The 23,075-nt window shown below is 36.7% G+C and overlaps 1 protein-coding gene across 1 annotated transcript in view; it reads right to left on the bottom strand.

Moving 5' to 3' along the window:
• Nucleotides 1-3,440: 3,440 nt before the first annotated feature.
• The window catches only part of MSH3 (mutS homolog 3), a gene marked incomplete at both ends in the record, with an annotated part of 149,954 nt that continues 130,319 nt past the window's right edge, over nt 3,441-23,075 (bottom strand). The window contains 4 exons of the mRNA XM_084233471.1: nt 3,441-3,549; nt 5,889-6,057; nt 11,595-11,724; nt 13,353-13,539. Of these exons, the coding sequence (XP_084089597.1) occupies nt 3,441-3,549; nt 5,889-6,057; nt 11,595-11,724; nt 13,353-13,539 (595 nt within the window). The remainder of the gene's footprint in view (nt 3,550-5,888; nt 6,058-11,594; nt 11,725-13,352; nt 13,540-23,075) is intronic.

Here is a 23,075-nt window from a genome sequence, read left to right on the forward strand (position 1 = left end):
TTATAAAGTTAGAAACCATAGATTGATTTATTCAAGTTCTTCTCTCTCTCCAGCCATAGTCTTGGTGTGGAACATCAAGTAGCACTTTTATAATTACATAGTAGAGCAGTAATGAATATTGATCTTGGAACTTAGTAAAAATCAATGTTAATTTGTAGACCACATTGGATTCAATCTAGTCTTTACTCTGGAATTCATGCAGTGGCCATTGTTACATCAGTCCCACTACCTCTATGACCATGGCAATGGGCTCAAACTTGGACAAACTGTCAGAAGTTTTATTTTTTCCTGTTTTAAGATATAGTATGCCTCTACATGGAAATTGAATCCTTAGTGGTGTCTTGATTATGAAAAAAATATGGTCATTGGGGTTTCTACAATTTGGTTTTTCTTTTTCTATTTCAATTAAGATTTACAGGGGAGGGGATATCAACAGTATGCTATGCTTTTTTGTAAGTGGCAGTTTACATAAAGCAGAGGAGATATGGACCATATGATCATGATTTCAAGGAAAAATATTGTCTAGTCATTTGTAATCTTTGAGACCAGCAATTCAGAAACCTGAATGCACATGAGAATTATCTGGGGGGGGGGCGGGGAAGCTTAAGAAAAAAAAAATCCTGGCGCCTACCACATAAAAAAGTGCACGTGAAGGTTTACAGCAGAATCATTCACAACAGCCCCAAAGTGGAATCAATACAACTGCATCAAGCTGATGAATGCATATAATGTTATCTATGTAAGAATAATTTTCATCAATAAAAACTTGAAGAGCTGTTAAAACATGGATGAACCTTGCAAACAGTATGAGAAATATGAAGAAAGTCATACAAAAGAACACATATTGTATGATTTCATTCATATGAATTGTTCCAAACAAGCGAATCTATAGAGATAGAAAGAAGACCCATAGTTGCTGGATTCGAGGGCAGGAATGTAGTGACTTCTAATGGGTAGAAGGTTTCATTTTCAGGGTGAGCAAAATGTTCTAAAATTGATTGTAATCATCAGAGAAACCAAAAAATCACCTTGACATATCTCATACCTGTTGGTATAGCTATTATCAAAAAGACAAGAAGTAACAAGTGTCGGTAGGTTGTGGAGATAAGAGAATCCTGTGCATGGTTGATGGGAATGTAAATGGTACAATCACTATGGAAAGCACAATAAGCGTACCTCAAAAAATTAAAAATATAACTACCATATGATCTCATACTACTTCTGGGTAGACATATTCAAAGAAAATGAGATGAGTTATTTCAAAAACATTACACCTAATGGTATAATGTAGCCCTAAGTTTGATATCTGCAATATATGCCCAATCACCTGCATCTTTCCTGCCAATCTCCATGGCATTTTTCTGAACCTTGACTGGGACTCTGCTACAACTTTCCCTACAAACACTCAGTAACCTGACTGGGAATAAGTCTCACTCAGAAATGCAGTTTAGCAGTGCTGAAATTCTCCCAAATTTGGGGCACATCTGACTTCCTGCAAACTGGCTGGCTGACACCTTGCTTCATGTTAGAGAATCAACCTTGTAATGGTCCATGTTGTCACTTGCCAGACACTGTATTGCCACTCTCTGGACTACTGATCCAGAAACCCATACCCAACAATAGCCTAAATGCTGATATTGGCCTAGCCAAGAAACATAAGACATTACCAGTAACAGCTGGTTCCTGCAGTGCTCTCTGGAATGGGCATAAGATTCCTGGATTCATCAACTTGCTGGGCTGCCAGTAAGGTTACAGCATTACCTTTAAAAGCTTGTTAGAAAGAATATGAAATATTTCCAATTACAGAGAGTAAATACTGTTGAAAAAGTATTGTTCCTTTTAAATTTTAGAGTAAATTCCAAACCAATGCTTTTTGAGACATTTTTGAGCACTTCACTACATGTTAGTTATTTTTGGAGGGATGAATAGTGGAATCAATCAAACTATACCATATTCTACCTCCCGAAGGGTTGTGCTCAGAGGGTTAAAGTGTGAGTGACTTGAATAACCAAGCATTCATCATCATCTTTGGGAGACTATATTAACTCTTGAGTCCAGAGGTCACTGTTCAGGTAACTGTAGCAAATAATCTAAAAGGGAATTAGAAACATGTTCATCAAATGTGGGAATGTGATCTAACAGGGAATAACAAAAGATGAGAAATAGGAAAGTCTTCATGCAAGATCATGTTTAGAAGAAAAATCACACAGATCTGAGAAGCCAGGCTTTAAGTGTGGTACAAAAAACTCAGGGACACAGCTGAGCACATCTAACCCTAAACATTCAGGGAAGGAGGAGCACTGTTATCAATCAACAAAGCTGTAAAGTTCAATACTGGGATGATCAAACATTTGCTATATCATATCAGTTAATGGAAATGCCCAAAATGATTAAGTTCAGTTCCACGTATTGAGTAGAAGCAGCAACCTTAGCTCTATAATCAACCTAAAAAATAACAACAGCCAGATAGTTGAAAATAAGTTATCTTGAAGAGGTTATAACTACCATTAGATTATAACACTTAAATAAAATAGGAAAAATCATAATTTGTAACAAGCATTCATTAAATGTTTATTGCTTGAATGAATGACAAAGAATTTCATCTGACAATATACTGCTTAAAAATGTGACAATATTTAACTTTTCAAATTTCATATGATCCTATTCCTTCTGTGTCCTAATGTCTAAAAGTCTGATAATCCTATTTCCCACCAAATACTTATCATAGTTCATAAATTGGTGGCATTATAAAATCTTTTTTTTTTTAAGATTTTATTTATTTATTTATACAACCACTGGGTACAGTCAGAAGCACGGGAGGGTGAGAGAATTCACCAGAGCCAGAGCGGGAAACAGAACAGGCAGACTGATGAAGTACACTGCTGAAGGGAGCAGCGGGCGGCAGGAGGGTCTGCACACCATGTGGGACCCTCACCTGGCAGCTGGGGATTGAACTGGTGCTACAGAGACTGTGGGCAGCTTTGCAACCCAGCACTCAACCGCTGCGCCACCAGGAAGGCCCTATAAAATCATTTTATTCAAATGAAAAGGCTGTATCCCTGCTAGACATTTTACCCAGTAGCAACAAATAAAAATATGAATTTAATATTTATATCCCTGTAAAAGTTCACAAATTATTTTCTACCACTTTAGGCTTTCTTTAGAAGGTTTTAATTTTATGTGAAGCTTACCATCCATGAAATTTTCTAATTATATAACAGAAGTCTTAATATTCAAAAGTGTTTATACTTTTAAAAGTCTGGATATCAGGAACCTGAAACAAACTTTCTACAGAAAGTCCTAGTTCCAACTGTAATTAAACCACAGCATGATTTTATGTTCAGGACACACAATAATAGGTGGTTACTAGAGAGTTGTTTTATACAGTTAGTGATTTAAATTCTTCATTTTTTTGTTCAAAAATGTTGTCTTCATTTTAATCAGGAAGAGAAGTCTGTAATTTCTTCCATTTGAAACTCTTCTGTCCATTTCTGCAGGTCTTTTGCATCATTTATCATCCATAATTCTGCAAAACACTTTCGTCTGTTCCTGAAGAAAAAATAAAATACCATTTATTTTATAAATAAAATTTTGGGACATCTCATTGAAAACAATGAAAAGTCTATGATATTAGGATACTAGGCAGGGTGCTATGGTTAGGAAGCTATGTGGCTAATGCTCAGCTATTAGAACCCCAATGAATGCAGGAGATTTTGTTTGGTTTCTTTGATCTGGTCAGTGGAAGTGATATGATAAACACTTAGTAAAAATGTAAAATGATGAATACTATATCCTGATAAATCGCCAGGTTTCATTTTAATGAAACCTCTTCCTACCATTCTCTGTCTAGTCAACAAAACTTTTTAAGATTTAAAAAAGTCACACATTAGTTGGAGGAGTTAAACTATTTATAAATAATCTAAATGTTATTGCTCTTGCTTTATAGGTTATATAACACCAAGTATACACTATTATATTTTATTGTCATTTTGCATATGTATTTTTTGTTCTAGTTTCTTTAGGGAAAAAGGAAGACTAAGACAACAAAAGAGGACTTAAATTTCTCTTTGGACTTTCCAAAGAACAAAGAGCTAAGCTTATTTTTTTTTATTTTTTTAAAAGATTTATTTTATTTTATTATACAAGCACTGGGTACAGTCAGAAGCGCAGGAGGGTGAGAGAATTCACCAGAGCCAGAGTGGGGAGCAGAGCGGCAGAAGGACCGAAGCACACTGCTGAGGGGCGCAGCGGGCGGCAGGAGAGGTCTGAGCGCCATGTGGGACCCTCCTCCAGTGGCCGGGGAGCAGCCAGGATAGAACCGGCGCTGCAGAGGCTGCGGGCAGCTTCACAACCCAGCGCTCAACCGCTGCGCCACCGGGGAGGCTCTAAGCTTATTTTTTTTTTTTGGTAAAGATTTATTTATTTTTTTATACAAGCACTGGGTACAGTCAGAAGCAGGGGAGGGTGAGAGGATTCACCAGAGACAGAGCAGGGGACAGAACAGGCAGAGTGATGAAATACACGGCTGAGGGGAGCAGCAGGTGGCAGGAGAGGTCTGCGCGCCATGTGGGACCCTCGCCAGTGGCCTGGGATCGAACTGGTGCTGCAGAGGCTGCGGGCAGCTTTGCAACCCAGCGCTCAACCGCTGCGCCACCAGGGGAGGCCCTAAGCTTATTTTTAAACTCTCATAATTACTTTTCTCTGGAAAAATTTTGTATTAATCTGTCTTATAACAAATACTTAGAAATAATCTGTTTCTGAGTACATAATCTGCTCCTAATTTGGCATTGTGGAAATGATCCAGAAGAGAATGTCAACAGAGTACACTATACATCATTTGTTGTATTCTAGCACTTTGGATTTGGTCAAACACAATGTACCACTGTAAGATGTGAAATGTAAGGCAGAACCACAAGAAGAAGGAAGCAGAGAAAAAGAAGGTGGTATACAGGCTGACAACTATTTCTTTAGTATGAGCTACTAATATTTTCATATTCAAATTTAGTAATGATTTCAAGAACTCAAATACATTTGTATAGTTTGGGCCAGTCAATATTTCTCTTTGACCAACAATGTGTTCCATCATGGTTACACAGTTATTAGCCAGGGCAGCTCAGATCACCAAGTAGAGCAGAAGGAGGGGAAGAGCTTATGGTGCTTTATAATGTAAACTTTTATATGGGAAATAAAGGCTGTAATTTATTAGTTGTTAATATGATACGTTTTTCTAGGAAGACCTTTCCAAAGTGTATCTCAGATTTACATAAAGATTAGTTTACACTGACTACATACTCGCTGTATATCACGGATGAAATATGGCATTCTAGACAACACAGAAAAACCAGTTTAAAATGAAAGATTTGTCAAAATCCACAAAGAAAGCGACCTATGGTGACTGATGATAGTTATATTAACATACAGTGACGTTGTGTTCATTCCTGTCCTGGAGGAATTCTTAATTTCTGAATGTAATCACTAAATATCTCTAAAGGCAACATAAGAATAAAAGTAGTACTCTAAAAGTTTTAAATATTAAAGTTTCTTCTAAGAATTTTTTTTGTATAACTAAAGATGTTAAATAATGAATATGCTCATGTACATTAAAAAGTTAACTTAATTCTGTAGAAAGTGATCTAAAAACCAATTTAGCACCTTGATAAAGATTTGGCTAGAGAAGATGGATTAGAGATGATGGACTAGAGAAGATGGACTGCAAGCACATGAGCTTTGCCAAGAACTGTTTTCATTTTAATTGTAGTTAAATGTTTCAGAATAGTTGAAGAGGTGCTTAAAGCTAGACACAATGTTCATTTACAGGACAATCTTCTTCCTTGGACAACTTGGAGGATTTATTATAAACCAAAAAAATGCAGTGCAGTCATTCTGACCTTTTCATATTTACTACTGCTTCCAGCTCTTTTGACTTGCTAGCGGCTTTCTTTAAAACTTCTCCAGGAACATCTGCTAATTTAGCCACATTTAATCCATAGCTCCTTGCTGCAATTCCTCTGGTTATTTGATAGAGAAAAGTAACAAAATCGGGGACTTCTTCTCTGTCTACAACATGAAAAAAATAAAAGAGAGAGAAAGAAAATTATATTTGAAAGAAACTAGAGCATTCAAGAAAATACGTAAGTTTTTGTAACTTGACTCTAATAAAATTAGCTTAAAAAAACAAATCCACTGGTTCTAATTAATCACCAGTTAGTTCCTTTTACCAATTTTACATGTCTAAAAAGAGGGTAAATACAGTTTTGAATACACTTTTGCAGTTAGAATCTCTCTTTTAGATCATTATTTTTTCTTACTATGTGGAAATCATATATGATTCTTTTTCTAATATTTTATTTTATATAATTCTTATATCATTTTTCATTTTTGCACAATATATACATTTTCATTTTGGTTATATTCCCCATACAATTGCACCCCCTCCTATTTTGACTCTAATTCTTCCTCTCACTTAAATTTTTAACAATGACTGCTTATAAGCTAAGACACAGATGAATGCCATTTCTGAAATATTTGAGATGAGCTTCAATCTCAAGAACCAAATGATCAACCATCCAGACTTTAACTCATCTTTGACTTATAAAAGTTTGAGATATATTAAAACTTTAGATTTTAATTCCAACTTAAATTTCAAAAATGTGTCCTGATAATGGTTCTCAGCCCTGAAAATATGTATTTCAAATGTGTTCAAACCGGTAACATTATTTTAAAAAGATACATGTTTTAAAATCTGGAATGTGTTTCAATACCAAAAATAATAAAGAAAAATGAGACTGGTTGGTGGCCTTTTGTGGGCAAAAGCAATGATATGCCATATTATGCTCTCTGTTCCTTTGACTTCATTAAGAGCAACCAGGTAAGCTTTTATTCCTGTTCTCCACCCAGAACCACATATCAAATACTAGAAGAGACTAGTATAGTTTCCTCAATAAATAACTATTAGACCTTTTCAAAGTAATGCTCCTCTTAGAGTGTTTAACAATAACTTTTTTGTTTGTTGGTTTGTTTTTTTTAAAGATTCATTTATTTTTATGCATACAAGAACTGGGGTAAGTCTAGAGGCACGGGGAGGGGGGTAAGGGGGTGGGGGGTGGAGAGGATTCACCAGAGACAGAAAGAGGAACAGAACAGGCAGCCTGAATGAAATACACTGCTGAGGGGAGCAGCGGGAGAGACAGGAGAGCTCTGCTTAGCCCTGTGAGTTGCTCCCTGGCTGACTAGGGATTGAACTCATGCTGTAGAGGCTGTGGATAGGATAGCTTGACAGTGCTGTGTTTAACCTCTTGCGCCACCAGGGAGGCCTTTTTGGTGTTTTTTAAATAACTTTTTTTGTTGTTGTTGAGTGGCAGTGATTTGCAGCACTGTGTGGTTTGGAAATGTCGGCTCACACCTCTTCAGTTATGTGTTACCAGCCCATGCCCACTGCCAGGGCACCTGTGGTCCTCCACCATGGTGCACTGGGCCCCCATTCCCTTTGCTCTCCACTCTCTCTTCCCCCTCTGGTGATTTCAAGTCTATGGTTGTTTTTAGGGATTGGTTTGATACGGTTTGTTTTGACCCTGTTCTGTTTCTTTATATTCCACATGAGTGAGATCATCCAATATTTGAACAGTAACTTCTTAATATGTGCATCCATGAGTGATAAATTTCTGGTTTATTAAATATACCAGTGAACTAACAGTTAAGATATGAAAGTGGATGATGTTCAGTCTACCCAAATCCCACTCAGGAATGAAGGGCTTATTGCCCCAGCTATCAGGAAAATTGTTAGCCTATACCCTTATCTGTATGCCTCTTTGGGAAATGTTTCAGCTGAGGAGAGCTGCTTTTCCCACAGTCAGCACCCTGTCTTGGGGAGCCCACATGCAGTGACGGGTTGCACTGGGTTTAGCAGGCAGTCTCTAAGATGGCCACCAAGAGGCCTGCCTCCAGGTGTTTATACCAAAAAAAGAGATCCTGTTGGATGGTACTCCCTCCCTTGGAGTGTGGGATGGACACAGTGACTTGCTTCTAATGAACAGTATCTGGCAAAAATTAAGGAATGCCAGTTCTGAGTTTAGATTACAAAGGATTGGCCTCTGTCTTGAGTACTCCTGCTTGCTCTGTGGGAAGCCAGTTTCCATGTTGTAGACTGCCCTAGAGAGAGGCCCACATGGAGAGAAACTGATGTCTCCCGCCAACAGGCAGCAAGGGCCTGGAGGCCTGCCAACAGCCATGTGAATGAGCTTGGAAGCAGATTTTCTGGAGCTTGCCAACAGCCTGAGAGAGGGCTGAGAAGTGGATTGCTCTGGTCAATCCTTGACTTGACTATTGCCCCAATCAATACTTTGTCGCCAGTGAGATTTTGATGCATAAAGTTCAACTAAGCTGCCCCTGGATTCCTGAATCTTAGGAATTACGATAATAAATATTTATTCATTTAAACTGCTATGTCTTACAGTAATCTGTTATGCAATTAAAGATAATAAAGAATATAAAGTCTGGCTCCCTCACCTCTAGCCAAGATAACTCTGAAGAACCAGCTTGGACTCAAAGATCTCTGCAGGGCTGACTCAAGCCCTATCTCTGTAACATCATCTAATACCAGCCAGTCCTACCCTCAGGTGTTGATCAGAGGAACATTCCTCAATAAACGCTAGTATGGAAACCTCAGATCTGCTTTCCAGCAAATCCAGTCTGCCACCCATACACATACATGAATTAAAAGCTTTTAAAGAATGGGGGTATGATGAAGTAAAGTAATCTAGGACAATGCTGCAGAGACTTTATAATCTTTTACAAATCTAAAGTACCTCAGAACTATGCTCTTATTATTAAATGCAATATAATTGTATTGTGCTGTAAAAATGTCCAAGGTGAACCATATATGGAATGATTTCTGAGTCGCCAGTATACTACTTTAAGTTTATCAAGAGCTTTTTTTCATGCATTATTTCATTTGATAATGTGCATGTTTTATTCTTTTATTAGGTAAAAAATAAAAAACCCAAAGACTGAGCACAACAGAGTAAAAGGATAATGGAAATTTCCTTAACCTCCTCAAAGAAGTCAGCAATAGACAAATTATATCTTTTAAAGTGTGAGTGCTGAAAGTGGGGGGGTAAAAAGAATGCTGACACTCTGGAATACACAGACAAAAACTTAACACTACAAAGCATTGGTAACACCTTTTACCACAAAAAACCAAAAAAACAAACAAAAAAAAACCCTTAAAGAACACTAAGAACAAATGAGGAAGTGGGTGGGATTAGGTTAGGAAAGAAGTATGTAGGAACCAGTGTCTGCTAACCAGGATAATTTTTTGTTACTCTTCAGTGCTCACAAGACCAAAAGTGAACAAGTAATAGAAAACAAAATGCTTGCTTTTCATCTTTAAAACAGAAAAATCATCTTCATCATTTCAACTTGATTAATTCTAACTGATCTTCCTACTACCTCCAGTCTCTATAATCTAACCTCCATACCAGTTTTTCTAAAACAAAGATTCTTTCATCTGTCCATTCATTATCTACGCATCCATGTAGCCCATACCAATCAAATACTGTCTGAAGTAACTTTTAGGAAAGATTCATCAAAAATTTAAGGGTGGATAAGGCCAGGTGATTTGTCTAAGATTTTACAGGCAGTAATAGACTAAAACAGATTTCTTTACTGCTGGTCCAATTCCTTATCTATCCTATCAATAGATAAGCACAGTATCTTGGAAGCTACCCTAAAAGGCCTTTCGAGCATTTTACTGATGACCTAAGTAGTGATTTCTGACTGTAGAACTGAGACTACCAAAGGGAGGGTAGGGTAGAGAGTAAAGGGAGGGAGAGGGCCCAGTGGCTTATGGTGGAGGATTATGAGTGTGCTTTGATGATGGGTGTGGTGTGGTGACATACATCTGAAGAGGTATGAACCTATACCCCTAGATCACATAGAGTGTTATAAACCAGTACCTAATAAAAAAAATAAAATTTTTTTAAAAAGGGCATTTTATATAGCTATGGAAGGCATAGGATAGGGTGTAAGAAGATTTAGCTATAAACTAAAACTAAAAAAATAAAAACAAGGCATTATTACATTCAAGAACACAGAAAAACTTAGAAACAAAATGCATTGTCTCCATATCTGATACATAAGTAAGCAACACTTACAGGCAATGATGGTGAAAATGAAGAATATCCATGACCAGAAAAATGCAAAATGACTGTGCTGGGAGGACAGAAGATGGAAGGCTGAAAACTCCCATCTAACACAGTGAGAAGTTAATCAATACCGTGTCAAGATACAAGGAGGCAGGAAAATAGGCATATTATTTTGAAATGTGGAAGAAATGGATGAAAAAGTTGAAAGCGGCTGCCTTGGGACTGGACTACGTAGGGGACATGGAGTGGAGGGAAGCAGCAAATGACTGCTGCCTGTTAGCATGAGCCTTCTAGCCTCATTTAATTCTGAATTTATGTTCATGCACACAAATTTAAATCAATAAAATAAAATGCCAGAACATTTAAGCCGTGAGGCCTTGGATTAGTTCACAAATGCTTACCACTGAACCTTCCCTGTTTGTGAACTCTACTTTGTTTATCCCACTGAGTTTAGCATCTCCTGATACGCTGAATGCAGATTAATGGATATGAAACTACTTCCATGAGAGAATTTATGGTGTGTTCTTCAAGACTGCATGGTGGTGAAAAACAAGAATTGCCTAACATTACATTTATCTTAGGTTCAGTACTTCGTTTAATTTGGGCCAGTTGTTTGATTTCATTTTCAGATCCATCCTTGTTACCTTTCCAAAATAAACTTTGGACTCTGGAGCTCTTGGATAATGGATTTTCCAATGCAGCATACCAAATGCATAAACTATTACTGGTCCACAAATTGGTAGCTTAAAAAAATTACTACTGAACAGAGAAAAAAAAAGGATACTAAATCTATGACATTATTTAGTGCTTGAATTTCTCTCTACTGGCCAATGGCATTCTCTTTGATGAACTGTCTTATTTCTGTGACTTGAGTAGTAAGTGGAAAGGCTAGGAAAAAATATTGTAGATCCTCATGCAGTTTTAGTAGACAGAAGAGAACCTGCAAGCAGAGGACATGGATTCTAGTCTCAGTTTAGGGCCCATACAGGTGGCCAGCATGAGGAGGTCACTTCACCTGAGATCCAGTTTCCTTGTCAAATTAATCTAAACTTATGTATAGTATAGCATATGGCTTTTAGTAAGTACTTAATGTTAAGTGTTATTTTGGGGAAAATATTAGGATGACCAACACTATTCTGTAGTTGACTGGTAGGGCTTTTTTTCTGAGATGAATATAAGAGGAAAATCTATATGTCCTCCCCACCCCAGCCTGATTCTACCTTCTTCTTAGAAAAAATGAGATGAAATACTAGAGAGAAAAACTCAATTATGGTGAGGATAAATACAAACTATATTTTATCCAGGCCTAGAAAAAATGAATTTGAACAAAAGTCGTTTACAATGAACGTTCACAGCTTTTATTAACAAATAATTTCATGTTCCTATAAACTTCAAGTTTTCAAGCATGGAAACTAACATTTTAGTTGTGCGTACTGTAGGAAAATTTCGTACCTGGATTATGTTTGCTTTCATCCTCATTGACCAAGAATCCCATGTGGTAATTCCCTACCTGCTGTGAATAACTTTTCTCTAATTCACAAACTGGAGGATAATGGGTGACAAACAGAGTTAAGGATTTCACCTAAAGCAATGAGACATATAAAAAATGTTATTTTATTTTTATTTTAATGAAAACTATTCTCCAATTTTGTTTTGAAAAATTTCAAACTTGCAAGTACAATGAATATTCATATACTCTTTATCTAGGCAATCAGTTATAATATTTTGCTGTAATTCCCCTTCCTCCTTCTTCTGTAAGGATGGTGTGCACTTGCGGATGAGTACACACACACACACACACACACACACACGTTTTCTTGAACCTCTTGAGAATTGCAGACACCATGACACTGCATGCCTAAATACTTACAATTCTGTCTTCTAAGAAAAAAAACAGTACCCTATATAATCAGAATAAAATTATTACACTTCAGAAAGCTACCATTGACAGGTTATCACTATTTAAAATATATAATCAATTAATATTCCTAAAGCGTACCAGTAATAATACATGTTCTTAAAAAAAAAAAATTAAGGATTATATGGTGTACTTAGTCATGTCTCTGTATTTTCCATTAATCTAGAAACATTCCCCAGGTTTTACTTTTTTTTCTTTTATGACATTAACATTTTTTAAATATCCAGTAGCGTTGTTTTGCATAATGTTTCCCAATTTGGATTTGGTTGATTGTTTCTTACTGATCACATCCAGATTAAAAATTATAGCCAGGAATATTACTTGTAAAAATGTATTAATTTGGCAAAGAACACATACATGTAAGTCACATACTCTTTCTAGTACATCACATCAGGAGGCATATGATTCAGTGTGGCCCATTAGAGAGGATGCTGAGTTTGATCATCTGGTCTAAGTGGATATCCACCAAATTTCTTCATTGTGATGATACTCTAATTCTTTGTATTAAATCAGTAACGTGTGAGGTGTATGCCCCAAATTATATAGTTTGGTAAAGAAATGACAAGCCAATAAAATACTGATAGGAAAAAAAGAATTTCTACTTAAAGAAAAGTTAAAAGTATTTAAAGTGTAAGATATATCATTATTAACTATGTAACCTAACTAAATGTTTAAACCAAAAACTAAGGGTTACAAAAGCTTTAAGGAAAAGGGATTTAATTTTTGCAACATAGTTTTTTTTGGCAAAAATTAAATTTGATGGAATTAGAGTTGAAAAGTTTAACACAAAATTTCACACTGAGAAAGTCACCAAAACAAACAAAAAAAGATGTGAACTAAAGGAGTAGTAATGTTACTGAAACAGAAAACATAACATAAAGGGATGCGATAAAAGGCCTTATATCGAGATCTTACAGGATACTGCTGAAGAAAGTTTTGCACAGAGCAAAATTTACACTATCTCCTTAGTTATGGACTAGGCACTTGATTTAGAGTTTTGAATGGGATAATAAGAGAGTTTCTGGGAGGAAATACTGCCAGGGAGGTCTTTCTCCTACTGACCAGGCTTAGTTTGCTTCAGCAAAAGAAAGGAAGACACATGAAAGAATTACAAACAATTTTTAGGGTCCTTCTAATTTGAGTTCCATGGACAGCATTCCAATGAATAGTTGCAGGAATAGGGTCAAAATATAACAATTAAAGATAATCTTGAATATTTGGAAACTTAGGTCAAGAAAACAATTTGTATCAGATGTGCCATTCATGTACGAAAAAGTGTGCCATATACTTACATCACGAATAAAATGCTCAAGTGTCGCATAAGCAATGGCAATTCCATCATGGGTACTTGTCCCTCTTCCCAGTTCATCCAAGATAACCAAGGACTGTGACGTTGCCTTTCTTATTATTTCTGCTGTGTCAGTCAGTTCTTCCATAAAGGTACTCTGCCCTTTATATATGTTATCTGCAGCACCCATCCTACAAGTAAGATGAAGGCACCTTAATTTTCCTCTTAATTTTATTACTAGGAAATAAGGCATTATTTCATGAACAATAAATATAAAGGATCCCCAAGAGTGAGTATGCTTTGAGCCAAAAATAGCTGAAATTAAGTAAAAGATATGCTGGACATAAAAGTGAATGCCTAACATCAAACTGTACCTTGTAGAAGCATTCTGGACAGAATCTAAGGTATTTCTTTATTCGACAAAGTTCCTGAAAGTAGGAAAGTCTTTGCTCCTGCCTTTTTTCTGACCGAAGTTTGGTCCTCAGCGGAGAAAACAGGTATTCCTATGTTTAAAATCCATGATGTTGGGATAGTGCAAAATTAAAAGGCTTTTTCTAGTGTTTCCTAAAGAAGATTCCACACTGATATTATAAGTTAAAATACCATATTGAAAGAACTTATTCACCTAAGATAATTTTTTTTTTACTAGGATTATAGATGCTTAGTATATTTAGACACCTAACACAGGTTTCCAAGATGGATTTCATGGAATGCAGCTCTTAGTGATACCAAGAAATGGGTCCAAAGATATAAGGGTTTCTTTCCTATAATATCTCCTTGAGTCTTTAATATTCCACATTGTGCATTTCACAGAGAAGGAATTAATACATCTTATTTCTCTAACTCCTTTAACCACTGACTCCTGAAACTTCTCCATGACCACCTGTGACAATAATGGACCACACAACAGATTGGGGAAAAATGACTATTTAGCACATAAAGAATCTGGGGGGGAAAAAAGTAATAATTAGGCAACATTCAAAGTTATGCTGTTAATAGCAAAACCTAGACCTTAGGTTTTCAAAACCCTCTAGCCAGTGCTTTGAGTGCTATAACTATTTTCTCAGCAAATAACTTTGTCAACTTCATTTTGCTACAATAGTTTTTATGTGACCTACAGAAGCATAGTATACCTTTTATTTCTGGGAAAACTCATGGTGAAATCTCTGTGGCTAGAGCTCTGGGACTGTAGTGTTTTCCCCACTGCTCCAGTAATAAATGAGGACATTTAGAAATTGTAATAAACTATACCCATGATGAAGGTGACAAGATTTTATTTTATTTTATTTTTTTAACATTTATTTTTATTTATACAAGAACCGGGGTATAGGCCAGATGCGCTGGAGGGTGAGAGGATTCACAGGGACAGAATGGGGAACAGAACAGGCAGAGTGATGAAATACACTGCTGAGGGGAGCAGCAGGGAGAGAGGAGAGGTCTGCCACGCCATGTGGGATTCTCGAGCCAGCCGGCTAGGAGCCAACCAGCACTGCAGAGGCTGCGGACAGCTTCACAGCGCTTTGTTCAACCACTGGTGCCACCAGGGAGGCCCTGAAGTTAAGATTTTAATCCAAGTGCATTGCACCTATTTAAATTCAAACACTTTTACTTATTTAAAACCATGGAGACATGCAGCAATGTTAAAATAAATAATTTTGGCTGTACCCAACCAGTCATGCATTGGCATCTATGTGTCCCTAATCAAACCATATTCCAAAATAAATTTACATGGATTTAAGAGTTAAACATAAAAATAGAAACCATAAACATTCCTAAGAGTAATGTTGAAATTTAATCACCGAATGTGGATGGTTGGTCTTGCATACGTAGCACTAAAACATGTCTACAACAAAAACCATGTAAGAGAAAGCTAAAAAGCAAATCACGCACTGAGAAAAATATTTTAACTCATGACAGAGGGTTAATAAACTCTCACAAAGAAACACAAAATGGTGAACGTTCCAATAGAAAGGCAAAAGACAGTCAATTCTCACATACCATAGAAGCACCATAGAAGCTCCCAAAAATATTTCCACATTAAATCCAAACAGGAAATATTATATATTATATATATAATTTATAATATATATAATTATTCAGCCTCTGTATAATTTAACAAGAGAATGGGGAAATAAATCTTTTTAAAGATTTATTTATTTATTTATACAAGCACTGGGTACAGTCAGAAGTGCAGGAGGGTGAGAGAATTCACCAGAGCCAGAGCAGGGAGCAGAACAGACAGACCAATGAAATACACTGCTGAGGGGAGCAGCGGGAGCGGCAGGAGAGGTCTGCACACCATGTGGGACCCTCACCTGGTGGCCAGGGATCAAACCGGAGCTGCAGAGGCTGCGGGCAGCTTCGCAACCCAGCGCTCAACCACTGCGCCACCAGGGAGGCCCAAGGGGAAAGAGTATTCTTACAAAAATGAGAATTGTTATAACTTGCCAAAGGCAATTTGTCAACATCTATCAGATACCTTTCATGACCCATAAATTTCGTTCTAGAAATTAATAAGTGTGAAAATTATTAGAGATTTATGGAAAAACCAAATGCCTAAGAAAAAAGAGTAAAAGCAGTAATAAATAATGGAAAAGTATGTAACCAATAAAATCGAGCAGTTAGAACGTGTGGCATGGGAAAACAGTTACAAAAGACTTTATGTAAAAACACTGGGTTACCTAAGTGACCCAAACCCAAAGTCATCTGATTCAGTGAGTGGGACAGGGGGCTCGGCCAGGGAAAGAGAGAACCCGACACCTGAGGAAGTCAGGCCAGGGAATGTAATAAATGAAGTAGGGTTCTAATCAGATAAATGGGCAGCAACCAGAATTAAAGAAAAATGGAGGACAATTAAAGATAACTGACAATATGAAAAAGAAGTACTGAGAACATCCAACAAAACAACTACCACAGAGGAAATGGGCAAAAATACAATTGAACACAATTAAATCAAACAAAACCTCCACTTGGTATCCTTATTGAGATTAAGAAATTGCAGATTTAGAGCATCCCCTGTGGCGCAGAGTGTTGAGCGCAGCGCTGTGAAGCTGTCCACAGCCTCTGCAGCACGGGTTCAATTCCCAGTCAGCCAGGGAGAAAACCACATGGCATGACAGACCTCTCCTGTCTCGCCTGCTGCTCACCTCAGCAATGTTTTCGATCATTCTGCCTGTTCTGCTCCCCGCTCTGTCTCTGGTGAATTCTCTCACCCTCTCACGCCTCTAGCCTGTATCCCAATTCTTGTATACATAAATAAATAAATCTTTAAAAAAAAATTGCAGATTTAAAATAAGAACAACCTACCAAAAAGGGAATAGCTGGTGAAGAAAATATCTTGGAAATTAAAAATAAGATGACTGAAAAAAATCACCATACAGGCAAGGTTCAAATTAGATACCAGGGAGGATCAGGTTTTTAAAATCTAAAAGATAAACTCAAAGAAATCTCTGAGTACAGCAACAGATCAAGGAAAGGAAAATGGAAATAATTTTAACACAGGGAGGTCAGTACTGAGGTTTAAAGTCTGTCTAATAGGAAGTGCAGAGGAGAGAAACAACAAAGGCAATGATAAAATAGAACACTGTGACGCTTAAATAAGAAATGCATCTTCAAATGGCAAGGTTCACAAAATGCCAAGTAAAAAAGGCTCCCACCCAGAAACATTCTGGTGAAAAAACAAGAAATGTTTTTAAGAACCCCAGACTTGAGAGAGAGAGAGAGAGAGAGAATGAATTATCAATAATGAAGGGAAAGCAAATCATACTATCAGACTTTTTATTTACAATGAATGCAAGACTGTACAATAACAAAACAAAGTCCTGAATTTTTAAGTTCTTAAGTTTATATTCATCTAAACTTTCAAACTCGGGCCCCCCTGGTGGCAGAGCAGGTTGAGTGCAGTTCTGTGAAGCTGTCTGCAGCCTCTGCAGTGCCAGTTCGATTCCTGGCCAGCCAGGGAGATACCCACATGGCAGGGCAGACCTCTCCTGTCTCGCCCGCTGCTCTCCTCCCTCAGCAGTGTACTTTGGTCCGTCTGCCTGTTCTGCTCCCCGCTCTGTCTCTGGTGAATCCTCTCACCCTCCCGTGCCTCTAGCCTGTACCTCAGTTCTTGTATAAAAATAAATAAATCTTAAAAAAATAAACTTTCAAACTTGATATAATGACAAAATAAAGCTATTTATGACTTTAAAAAACTTAGATAATTTTGCTATCATGAATTCTACATGAAAAAACTAATCAAAGACAGGCAGATGAAAAAGAAAAAAGTATTCAAAGAAGAATGACATGAAATATAAAGAGTAATAGAAGGAGTGAATAAATCTAGAAAGAAATGAGAAGCGTTTTTAGACCAAGAAGCTTAGACAATTCCTCTATGAGCAACAAATCATCTTAAAGATTACATACTTTCAAAGTTCTCAAGTGAATATGTATGTGACAAACACATAAACCATAGTAATATAAATGCTGATTACTGGGTTCTTTTCATTTTTAAACTACCCTATGAAAAAGAACAAGAGATACTGCAGCAGTATAAATTTTGTGACACTGGAGATATAAAAGTAAGAAACAGTTTTAAAAAAATAGAAGGGTCTGGTGCTGGTGGTGCTTGGGGGGTCGTGGGGAGATAAAGAAGCACTTTCAGTTTCAATTTTCTGCCTTCTGTATTGCCTGAGTTTCTTTCTATCATGCCCCTGCTTCTGTAATTATAATTTTTAAAAAATATTATGTAATTATTGTAGAAAAAATATAGAAGGTTATCAACATGTTTAGAGTAATCTTGTCTGGATACAGGGATTAATGATGCTTTTTCCTCTCCTAAGTACCCAGTAAAACATCTGGCACCATGATGGAGACTGATAAATGGATATTAAATGAAAACAACATGAAAAAAAGAGTCTTTTTCTCTTTACTCCAGCTGATTAAAACTTAAAGGAAATACTGGTCTAACATGGCTGCTAACATGATTCTATACTGCTTAAGTATTCATTACTATCATTGAGGTATTCTTAGGAATCAGTTCAAATAAAATATAGAGATAATAAAAATAGGTTTATCTACATATAAGCAAACAATTTAGCTTAATTTAATTTTAAAGCAGCAAATCATGTTTCATGCCATTGAGATGTTCACAATGGCTGTGTTTTAGTCATTAGAAATGGGCAAGTTCTTATTTTGGGTCTAGGCCTTGAATGAACTTTATTATGTATCTATTCCTTGGCATTAAAAAGTTGTCACATTGGAAAAGGAGGGTCTAGTCTATAAGACGGAGTGAAAACTTTTAAAGAGTTATGCCATTTATAAATTATGTCATCTAGCGAAATACAGTACTGAAAAGGCAGTAACTGGAGTGAAGGAACCAACAAGCCCTCTAGTCCTGGCTCGTGTCATCTTGCCAAATTTCGTAACTTTTTTGTGTGGTCTCAGCTTCCTCATCTGTAAAATGGGAAGCATGGAATAGAAAACCTCAAAGGAGCTATCCTTTTCAAATGCCAAGATCTTTGTGAATGTATTACTTTATGTTCTCACTAATATGACAGAAAGCACATTAGATTAAGTTTCAAACCCTGAAAATCTTGAACAAATTTAACTTAGTTGAAAATTACCTTCCATTAGTTTTCTTACAGTGCCTGAAGCTCAAATGTGATCCTGCATGAGCATTATTGGGTCCTGTGTACTGACCTCAGTGTTTTACATAATTTCTCATTTACTACACTGCCCCCATTTACAGATGAGGCTTAGTGCTCAAAAGGCTAGTCAATCATAGAGTCAGGATTCAAACCCAGTTAGTCCAAAACCATATCCTACACTCTAATCACCCTGCTGTCTCAACAAGAAACTAAGAAGTATCTGTGGTGGACATACCCTAAAACGACCCCAGTGACTTCTGCATTATGATGTTCAGTCTCTTGTGTTGTCCCATCCCCCTTGAGTATGGGTGGGACTTATGCCTTGCTTGTAATCAATAATATATGGCAAAAGTAATGGGCTATTACTCCCATGATTATATGATGTTAAATAAGACCAAGCTGGCTTTGAAGAAATACACTGCCATATTGTGAGACAACCATGTGAAAAGGATCTGTGAGTGGCTTCCAGAAGCTGAGAATTATTTTTGCTATGTTTTGTCAGCTTGTTTTAATTATATTCTATAGGTGAATGAAACCAAAACTGTCTCTGACTTTCTGAATCATTTTACTTAGCAGAATCACCTCAATGTCCAGTTTATTTTGATGCAAAAGGCATATTTCATCTTTTTAATAGCTGAGTAGTATTTCATTGCCAAACACTCTCTTTCAGTCTCACTGATGTGCCCCTACTTTATGTTACTTTGTCTGAGCTATTTCAATAATATAACGTGTTCTCTCTGCCCTAATTTTCTCTAACAAACAATATTTCACCTTTCTAGTAAAGTTTTAAAATTGAGTCATCTTTATTTCTATGTTTAAAAACAGCATGGAGGTTCCTCAAAAAATTAAAAATGGAGCCACCATTTGACTCAGCAATCTTACTTCTGGATAATGACCCCAAAAGAAAGAAATCAGAATCTTAAAGAGTTATCTATGCTCTGTTGTTCATTGCAGCACTATTTAAAATAGCTAAGATAGGGTAATAACATAAATGTCCATTGATGGTAAAGTGAACAAATGAAATGTCTATACATGCAATTAAATATTACTCAGTCTTTAAAAAGAAGGAATTCTGCCATTTGCAATAATATAGATAACTTGACAACACTAAGCTAAAAGAAATGTCAGTCACAAAAGGACAAATATGCATGATTCCACTTATACAAAATACCTAAAACAGACAAACACACAGAAAAAGCGAGTTGAATGATGACTGCCAAGGACCAAGGGGAGGGGAATATAGGGAGTAGCTAAATAATGGGCATAAAGTTTCGATTATGCAAGGTGAATATTAGAAATTTACTGCAAAAGATTGTACCAAGAGTCAACAATATGTACTATACACTGAAAAATTTAAGAAAGTAGATCTCACATTGTGTTCTTATAATAACAGAATTTTAAATTTCTTAAAATTTGTATCAATAGGGGCCTCCCCGGTGGCGGGTTGAACGCCGCGCTGTGAAGCTGTCTGCAGCCTCTGCAGTGCTGGTTCAATTCCCAGCCTATCAGGAAGAAACCCACCTGGCATGGCAGACCTCTCCTGCCTTGCCTGCTGCTGCCCTCAGCAGTGTACCTCGATCCATCTGCCTGTTCTGCTCCCCGCTCTGTCTCTGGTGAATTCTCTCACCTTCCCGCGCCTCTGGCCTATACCCCAGTTCTTGTATAAATAAAAAAATCTCAAATAAAATTATATCAATAAAATAAAAAATAGCATGTCTCAAATTGGTCAACAACTCTTTAAACAATACCAGTTAATAGTTAATACTGCATGTAATGAGTTTAAAATGGTATACTCTTTTTTTCTCAATATTACTACTGAATTTCATAATTGACAATGGTTGCATAAATACACACATTGAATCAATCCAAGAGGCAGGAGAACATAATGGTTAAGTGTAAAATGGAAGAAAATTAACTGGGATGTTCAAATCCGTGACACAACACTACCCGTTCTTGTCTCCTCACCTGTAAAGTAATGATAATAGTGCCTACTTTGTACTTTTTATGGTTGTCATAAAGAATAAGCAAGCTAATATTTATAATTAAATACTTTAAAGGGTTTCTTAATGCCTAGGAAATAAAAAACAAAATTACTAGTATGGTGTATTTTGTCCTTAAATCTCTTTCCAATCTCTTCTTCTGCACTACCCCCAGATCAATGTCCTTGCATGACAACTTATCATTGTCACTGCTGACACATGCCACATACTTTAAGCTTTATTAAGATATAATTCACATTATCATAAAACTTTTTTTTAAGATTTATATATGCATTCAAGAACTGGGGTACAGGCCAAAGGTATGGGGGGGGGGAGAGGATTCACCAGAGACAGAGTGGGGAACAGAACAGGCAGACCAACTGAAACACACTGCAGAGGGGAGCAGCAGACAGGTCAGTAGAAGTCTGCTGTGCCATGTGGGCAGCTCCCTCGCTGGGGATTGAACTTGTGTGAACTCGTGCTGTAGTGGCTGCGGATCACTTCATAGGTTGTGTCTTAATCCCTTGCGCCACCAGGGAGGTCCCCATAAAACTTCTTCTAAAGTACTTAACTCAGAGGGTTTTAGTATATTCAGAGTTGATACCACACACCGTTACCCCTCTGTGCTTTTCCTCATTCTGTTAGCCTGGAATATTCTCCTCTCTTTAGTCTGCAGACTGAAATCCTCATCTTCCTTAAGCTACTTCTGTGTAACTGTCCCTGCACCTCCCACGTAGAACTGACCTGAAGATATTTTTCACTGTCTTTTTTGTAGAAGTAAGTGGTCTTTGAGAACAGGTTGACTGATTTACCTTTGTATTTACTTCAAATGCTAAGCAGAGTGTCTTGTTCATAAGATGTTCAATACATCCTGAATTTGATGACTGAATCATGTTCAGCTGCTGAAATGATTTGGTTCCAGGGTTGTAATACAAGTTACCCAACACAAATGACTCAATTTTGTAAATATCTGATATTAAATAAAGTCATGTTGTTTTAAAGAACTGAACTATCATTTATGGGGAAAGTTGCAAGGAATAGAAGGACTTATACAATGTTTTCCTTTGCACTTCCATATAACTAGGGTTACCTTGCACATTGTTGCTGAGTTTATCCTAAAAATATAAAATATACAGTTTTAAGAGAAAAGCTTAATTTTAATGGGATATCAAAACTTATCTTTTTATAGCTTCATGTGATACCTGACAATTAAAAACTGATACAATCTCATCAATATTTCTTTGTATATTCCAGTTAAAAACACTGCAGTTTAAAAATTCCAATTTTTATTGTTCACAATAACCTACTTACATTATTACTGGTTGAGTCAAATTCAGACTAGTGCAGTATAATTGTTTTTATATGCTATTGTCTTTTTGCTTATTCAACCTGCTCTAGTTAATGGTGTCAAGGCCTTCTTAACTGACAAGACTGACAGACCACGCACTTCCCAACTCAGATTTTATCACTGGTGACTACCAAGTCAACCTTTCCTACAGAATTGTCTGAAAGAGATGAGCTGCAGACACCAAGAGGTGATCCGTCTACACAGAGTTACTCTCTTTTCCCTTAATTTTTTTTCTGTATATTTTAACTGTTCAATCGTTTGTTCAAATAAAAGTTTACAAGGAAACTTAACTCCGCAGATTAAAGAATGTTGATTTGGTCGGGCCCCTTTCCCCATCCAGAGGGGGATAATTGGAACATTTTGAATGTTACTGTATTAGGAACCAACACGTTTTCTGTAACAATTCCATTTTACTGTGGCACCTGATGATCAAGTAGCAATGTTGCCCAGTAAAGAAATAATGGTACATTTGAGTCATTGAGGCTACTAGGTAAGTATGAAATGTAAACATGGGAACTGTTTAATGATAAAAATATTTTGTGTCAATTTCTTTAAAATATATGATTTACTTTTCCAACGAATAACAGCAAAATAATGACTTTGTATGATTCTGATGGACACAGAATTTTATCACCAAACAACTTTTCCTTTTCATCTTGGTTACAACTGATTAACACCTTATAATACAGTTAGCAACCTGACTTTACCTTATGTTTTCATCCTTATTTCCCTTTGATCCAATGTCTTTAGAAAGCTTAATACTCTTCTAT

The sequence above is a fragment of the Talpa europaea genome (genome assembly GCF_964194135.1).
Source record: "Talpa europaea genome assembly, chromosome: 5".
NCBI lineage: Eukaryota > Metazoa > Chordata > Mammalia > Eulipotyphla > Talpidae > Talpa > Talpa europaea.